Source organism: Rana temporaria, chromosome 11 (assembly GCF_905171775.1).
Source record: "Rana temporaria chromosome 11, aRanTem1.1, whole genome shotgun sequence".
Classification (NCBI taxonomy): Eukaryota; Metazoa; Chordata; class Amphibia; order Anura; family Ranidae; genus Rana; species Rana temporaria.
In genome coordinates, this window is record NC_053499.1 from 153359640 (window position 1) to 153367692 (window position 8053).

An 8053-nucleotide genomic window follows, 5' to 3' on the forward strand; every position below is an offset into this window, starting at 1 on the left:
CAATAGAAGATTATGGGGCCCCTCTGGCTTACAGATGGCCACCACGCCAGGAGGTAGTGCAGAGGCGGGCAGCTAAAATCTTGGGATATTCACATTAAAAGCATGTCATTTTCGGACATATCAGGGACAGATCTAAAAAAACACAGATTTTTACATACTGTCCCTGGTTTTACTGAGCCTGGCAACCCGGATGGGGCCCCCTAGTGGCATGGGGCCCTCGGGCAGTGCCCGAGTGACTCAATGGTCAGTCCGCCCCTGTAAGGTACTGTGTATCTCCTTGAACATAGGAGCTGCTCTCTGAGTCCTGAGACCTTAACCTATTGTGCTCCCTGGATCTCGGACACTACCATTGCTTGCTGTACATTGCTGCTAAAATTCCCTCTTAAAGTTGGAGTGCGTGTTATACGCCGGCACGTGTTATACGCCGGCACGTGTTATACGCCGATAAATACGGTAACTAAATTAACGAATCAAAACAAAACAATACACATTTTTTCATCATGCACATGTCTACCGTGTACTGCAAACTGTATCTACAGAATATTACCTAAAATGTAAAATGGCTTAAAACATAACTGTTACACAACTCTCCGGTTCTGCTCAGCAGATGAGGTCATCGACCTAATTGCTCTGCATTAAGAACTCGTGCTCCTGTATACGTTCCATCATGTGCTGTTGACTTTCAGCTGTCGGAGACTCGTCGTCTTGTGCAGGCTGAATGATCATGCTGCTTGACGATGGACTGATTCATCTTATTATATCCCATAAATATCTCCAATATAACTTTGTACACTGTAGCTGAGATCGACTTTGCAATGCTCGCTCTTCGTTTCATTTACTGGGCTCTCAGAGCTTGCAGTGCAGAGCTTATCAATCAAGGTGACAGACCACCCACGTGCAGCTTCCCCGCATTGGTGATTCATGGCACAGGCGTAAGAAAGAGGTGTCTCCATTGAGTTCTCTGCATGTTAACGTTTTGCTGTTCTGCAACAACCTCTTTTTCTAAAGCTGAATATTCCATATGCAGTACATAGGCAGCGGCATACATGAGGACACAGTTAGAGGAAAAGCATAGTGGCTTAGTGGTTAGCACTCTTGCTTTAGCACTGGGGTCATTGAATCCCAACCATGGCACTGCCTGCATGCAGTTTGCATGTTCTCCCTATGCTTACGTGGGTTTCCACCCAAATACATTCTGGTAGGCAGGGGCAGACTGACAACTCATGGGGCCCCCGGGCAATAGAAGATTATGGGGCCCCTGGGCTTACAGATGGCCACCACGCCAGGAGGCAGTGCAGAGGCGGGGCAGCTAAAATCTCGGGATTTTCACATCAAAAGCATGTCGGTTTCAGACATATCAGGGACAGGTGTAAAAAAAACACAGATTTTTACATATTGTCCCTGGTTTTACTGAGCCTGGCAACCCTGATGGGGCCCCCTACTGGCATGGGGCCCTCGGGCAGTGCCCCCGAGTGCCTCAATGGTCAGTCCGCCCCTGCTGGTAGGTTAATTGGCTCCTGTCTAAATTGGTCCTAGTATGTCTATGTGGTGGTGTCTATGTGTCTGGTGCTCCATTTTTTTGGAGTTGGGGGCGGCAAAAAAGACACCAGCCGCCCCCCCCCCCATTCGGTCAATCATTCAGTCAAACTCCCCCCCCCACACTCGCTCGTCTGCCCACTAGCCCCACACTTACCCCATCTAGACCATGAGCAGCTTGGTCTCCTTCCTGCATCTCGCAGGAAGGAGACCACGCGCATGCTCAGTATCACGTCGATTTCACTCCATAAGATACGCCAGGCCCAATGCCTGTGACGTGAGCGTAACCTATGCACAGCCCCATTCACGTACGACTTACGTAAACGACGTAAAAAGATACGCTTGCCGACGTCCATACCTTGCATTACCTACGCCTCATATAGCAGGGGTAACTTTACGCCAGACGTAAGCCTTGCGTAAACGGCGTAGCGGCCGCAAGTACGTTCGTGAATCGGCGTATCTCACTAATTTACATATTCGACGCGTAAATCTACGGAAGCGCCCCTTGCGGCCAGCGTAAATATTGCACCCAAGATACGACGACGTAGGAGACTTACGCCGCTCGTATCTTGGCCAAATCTATGCGGAACTGATTCTAAGAATCAGGCGCATAGATACGACGGCTCACATTCGGACTTACGACGGCGTACGTGGAGATACGCCATCGTAAGTCCGCTGTAAATCTGGCCCTAAGTTGATATCTCAAAGCAAATCCGCCCGTCTGCATTCCCTGCAGGGAACCAAAACTCCGGCGGACATTAAGAGTCCTCAGATTTAGAGATACTTAGAAATATTTAGTACATGGCTCAAACGGTAAATGTAAAGCTCGCCAAAGAAAAGATTAGACCATCAGAAGATTTGTTACTAGTTTTTCTTTTCTTTTTTTTTTCCATCGTTATTTGTTGGCGAGCCGGAGCAAGGTACAATACGGAGTTATAAAATATGTGTATATGAAGGTCTTATCACCATGCAAGGGGCAATTAAATCCTAAATAAGAGTAACGGCCGGTGCTTTGTAAGGTGTACGGCCTTTAATAATGCGGGAGAGTAATTACCAAATGTGACCGTCTTTCCTCACGCAAGACAACCTATTTTTCCTCACGCAAGACAACCTATTTTTCTTTCCCAGCCAATGGGGCACTTTGCGTTTTTCTCCTTCCCGTATATCAGGGTAATGAGTCTTCTTCATTGACCGGTTTCAGGCTTAACTCCGTATTGTAGGTTGAATGAAAGCAGCTGGTCTCCGAGCATTAGTGTGCAAAGGGTCGGGAAAAACAGATCAAGATTAGAAAGGATAAACCTCAGGAGTTTGGTATAAATCTGCGGGGTGGAGGAACACGATGGGCTTAATGTTTTAGGCTTTGTTCTATTCCTAGGATGGGGCGATCACAGTTGTGCCTGAGGATGTAGGGACATTAGGAGAGGAGGCCGGGGGGGCTCTTTGTGAATGTGACTCGACTCCAGAATAGGAGAACTCCGATTAGATCAATACGTGGCGAAGGATTCCGACTCAACTCTTTCCCCCTTTGTGTTGGACTCTAAGGGGGTCATAAACCTTGGTGTAGAGTCTTTGCTTGTTAATTGTGTGTCTTGGGTCCTCCTGTCCACACTGTATAGATGTTTAGAGTATCTTCATACTAAGCAAGATGCTTTTCCTCAATTCTTTCCCCCGAATGGTTTTAAAGTGGAGTTCCACCCATTTTTTTTATGTTTGTCTGTGCTGCATGCTCTAATCTCATAGGGCCAGATTCAGGAACCTGCGCCGCGGCGTAACGTATCCCGTTTATGTTACACCGCCGCAAGTTTTCAGCGTAAGTGCCTGATTCACAAAGCACTTGCCTGTAAACTTGCGGCAGCGTAGCGTAAAGCCGTCCGGCGCAAGCCCGCCTAATTCAAATGGGGCGGGGACCTGGACCTGAACAGCTCTGGATGTTTGTTTTTTTGTCTCTTTTACACAGAATGAAATTTCTTTATAAAAAAATAAAGAATTTTTAATAAAAAAAAATTGTAAAATATCAGTCTATGCCAGGGGAGGGCAAACTTATGAAAAATACCAAGTTTAGCCACTAGCTGGAGCTAAGTATCATATTAATTTACTATAATACCTAGCTCTATCTAGTGGCCAAATGCAGTATCTTCTGGTTTTAATCAATGATTTACATTCAACCAGCTCTGGATATAGCCTATTTACGTAATTTTTTTGTTATTTTTTTTGCCTAATTTGCCAGAACAAACATACATGCATTTTCACTGGGCTATGCAAATTTTTTTGTTAATTGACAAAAATGTTGCGTCACCCTCCCATTCATTGGCGGTCTGTAGGCCTAGGCCGCTGTTGCCCAAGTATGTCGTCAGGTATGTTGGCCACTCCGATTATTTCCCATGCCTCCTGCCACAAAGGACAGTAGTTCAATTGAGCCCTGATTTCTGGTGAAGACAGTTGACTAGGAAATCGTCTTTTATCAGACTGTTGGAATTTTTCTTAACCACTTCCCGACCGCCGCATGTAGATATACGTTGGCAGAATGGCACGGACAGGCACATCAACGTACCTGTACGTGCCTGCCTAGACGTGGATCGGGGGTCCGATCGGGGGACCCCCCCCCCCCCGCTACATGCGGCGGTCGGATCCCCTCGGGGAGCGATCCGGGACGACGGCGCGGCTATTCGTTTATAATCGCTCCCTGGAGCTGAAGAACGGGGAGAGCCGTATGTAAACACGGCTTCCCCGTGCTTCACTGTGGCGGCGCATCGATCGTGTCATCCCCTTTATAGGGGAGACACAATCGATGACGTCAGTCCTACAGCCACACCCCCTACTGTTGTAAACTCACACTAGGTGAAGCCAAACACGTTCAGCGCCCCCCTGTGGTTAACTCCCAAACTGCAACTGTCATTTTCAAAATAAAGAATGCAATTTAAATGCATTTTTTGCTGTGAAAATGACAATGGTCCCAAAAATGTGTCAAAATTGTCCGAAGTGTCCGCCATAATGTCGCAGTCACGAAAAAAAACGCTGATCGCCGCCATTAGTAGTAAAAAAAAAAAAAATTAATAAAAATGCAATAAAACTATCCCCTATTTTGTAAACGCTATACATTTTGCGCAAACCAATCGATAAACGCTTATTGCGATTTTTTTTACCAAAAATAGGTAGACGAATACGTATCGGCCTAAACTGAGGAAAAAAAAATGTTTTAGATATGTTTTTGGGAGATATTTATTACAGCAAAAAGTAAAAAATGTTGCATTTTTTTCAAAATTGTCGCTCTATTTTTGTTTATAGCGCAAAAAATAAAAACCGCAGAGGTGATCAAATACCACCAAAAGAAATCTCTATTTGTGGGGAAAAAAGGACGTCAATTTTGTTTGGGAGCCACGTCGCACGACCGCGCAATTGTCTGTTAAAGCGACGCAGTGCCGAATTGTAAAAACCCCTTGGGTCATCTAGCTGCATATTGGTCCGGTCCTTAAGTGGTTAAAGCCTCCACAGGAATGACGGGCTAAACTTATTTATTTCCTGACTGCTAAACTGCCAACTTAGACACAATTAGGCTTCTTGTTTTTGCTTATAAGTGTGAGTTCCTTGTCTCTGGGGCTTGTGTTATCATCACAATTAGAGAAGAGAGCGTGTTTTTCTCTCTGCTCCGCGCCTTTGATCATTGATCCGGCCTCTCTTTTCCCTCCTTGTAGAGTGCACCTTCTGAATAACATTGTGACGGGGCTAATCCTCATTATCACAGCTGTCAATGTGTTCATCACTGCGTTCTGGTTCTCTCCTCTTCACTCGACCCCTGAGGATCGCAGCTTTCTCACCCTGGAAGCCGCCGCCGCCGAGTGTTAACGGAGCGCCGCGCAGAGAGCCGTAGACGTCTGCGGGAAGGCTGAAGTGTCTTGGACAATCCTCGCCGAGTACAATTACGGGCCTCACGCTGAGATCAAGTCGCTGCTGGAAAAATAAAAATAGGAGCGGGATAAGCAGTTGCTGGCTCAAGATGGACGCGGTGCTGACTACGGCAAAGACGTGAAAGACATTAAACAGAATAATTATGAATTTTGCTACAATGTAACATAAGTAACATATCTTAAAATACTGTAGAATTGTGCTCCTACTTCTAGTTTAAAGGACTGTTTACAACAGTAAAATCAGTCTATATACGCTTGTTATACTCACTGTGGAACCTAAGGGGTTAATCCTCTGCATTGTGCAAACAGGCTGTTTGATCCTGTCTTCTCTGATCCTCCCCTTTTTCCACTGTCCCCAATCCATTTTCTGCTAGAACAGAGCCTTGGGGGCACTCTGCACATGTTCAGTTTGATGTGTATTGCTAGAGAGTTTTTTTTTTTCCCCTCTTGGGAAGGTGTATGTGATCAGCACAGGGCCAATCAACACTGTCCAGACAGAGAGTCAGGGGTCCTGCAGCCATGGGCGTCCACGGAATTTTTTTCAGGGGGGGGGGGGCGCTTCCGCAGCGGCAATACACATTTAACCCTTTCTTTAAATGCTAGCAGGGGTTAAAAGCACCCTGCTAGTGACCAAATAGCGCAGCTAAAATGATGGTAGCGCAGCCAGCTGGCAGTGCGAAATAGCTCTTGAGATAATTCAGCTTTACTCAATGCCCATATAAATATAGCATAAAGAATGTACAGACCCCCCTTCAGCACAGATAGACCCCCCCTTCAGCACAGACCCCCCTTCAGCACAGACCCCCCATTCTGCACATACCCCTCCATTCAGCACAGATGGACTCCCCCTTCAGCACAGTCCCCCATTAAGCACAGACCCCCCCTTCAGCATAGATGGACCCCCATTCAGCACAAACCCCCCCCTTCAGCACAGACGGACCCCCCCCCCATCCCATTCAGTACCTCAGATCAGCCATCACCATGGCATGGGCACAGCAGGTTCCGTGTGTACGCAAAAACACTGGAGGTGGAGGTGGCTTCACTCTGCTCGCTGTGTCTGTGTGACATCCGGCCCGGGACTGCTCAGACAGCCCACAGCCACAAGACTCTTCAACATCTTCTCGATTTTCCATGGGGGGTCAATTGCCCCCCCCCCTTGCCCTATGGAGTGGACGCCCATGTCTGCAGCCTCATAGGACAGTCAGAATGAAAACTCCTCCTACAAGCTTTAACCAGACACTGATAGAAGTCACAAGACTGCTATATACTGCTGATGAGAAAAGGTATTTAGTAGTTTTTATATTTACTAAAATAATTGCATTTCCTTGTACTGTGTACTGTGGGAGACCAGATATAGCGAATGCAGGGTCCTGGGTTTAGTAACACTTTAATCACTTTGTGACTGCAACTAGACATGTGCACAACGAAAAAAATGTTTTTGTTTTGTTTTGATTCATTATTTAAATAAATTTGTTTAACCACCTCAATACCGCACGCCGTCATATGACGTCCTGGTATTGAGGTGGCGATATCTATCCTTCTTCTCAGCCGGCGAATCTGCGCACCATAAGAATGATCATAGCAGCAGTTCCGCCGCTTGATCGTTCTTATAGGCAACAAGAGGGGCAGTCTACCCCCCCCCCTCCCGCCGCCATTCGGTGCTTCTCCGGGCTCTCCCCTGCCATTGGGGGCCCGGAGAACGAATCGGCCGGCTCACGACGATAGAGATTTCCGGTGACCACCTGGTCACCGGTCATCTCTATGACCGTCGGAGGTCCGGGCACAATGTTATGACGTCATGCCCGGGTACGCGGAAGTAAAGAGTACCTGTCACCGCTTATTAGTGTCACAAGGGATGTTTACATTCCTTGTGACAGCAATAAACATGATCAGATTTTTTTTTTAAAGAGACTGTGTAAATAAAAATAAAAAATAAAAAATTCTGTATTCAGAAACAACTTGCGCCCTTAGTTACGGCGGCGTAACGTATCTGTGTCGGCGTAAGCACGCCTAATTCAAATGTGGATGATGTGAGCGTGTTTTATGTATATTAACTGTGACCCTGCGTATTTGAAGTTTTTTACGAACGGCGCATGCGCCGTTCGTGAAAAAATCCCAGTGCGCATGCTCGAAATTCCGCCGCAAATCGTCATTGCTTTCGACGTGAACGTAAATTACGTCCAGCCCTATTTGCGAACGACTTACGCAAACGACGTTACATTTTCAAAACTTGACGCGGGAACGACGGCCATACTTAACATAGGATACGCCTCATATAGCAGGGGTAACTATACGCCGAAAAAAGCCTAACGTAAACGACGTAAAAAAAATGCGCCGGCCGGACGTACGTTTCTGAATCGGCGTATCTAGCTCATTTTCATATTCCTCGCGTAAATCTATGGAAGCGCCACCTAGCGGCCAGCGTAAATATGCAGCCTAAGATACGACGGTGTAAAACACTTACGCCGGTCGGATCTTAGGGAAATCTATGCGTAACTGATTCTATGAATCAGGCGCATAGATACGACCGGCCGGACTCAGAGATACGACGGCGTAGCTGGAGATACGCCATCGTATCTTCTCTCTGAATCTACCCCTATAGGTCACCTATA

General features: G+C 46.8%; 1 protein-coding gene across 1 annotated transcript in view; it reads left to right on the forward strand.

Moving 5' to 3' along the window:
- Positions 1 to 5675, forward strand: part of LOC120917891 (ninjurin-2-like) — a 55324-nt gene extending 49649 nt beyond the window's left edge. Inside the window, exon 5 of the mRNA XM_040329479.1 lies at positions 5229 to 5675. Within this exon, the coding sequence (XP_040185413.1) occupies positions 5229 to 5379 (151 nt within the window). The 3' untranslated portion in view covers positions 5380 to 5675. The remainder of the gene's footprint in view (positions 1 to 5228) is intronic.
- The last annotated feature ends 2378 nt before the right edge of the window (positions 5676 to 8053 follow it).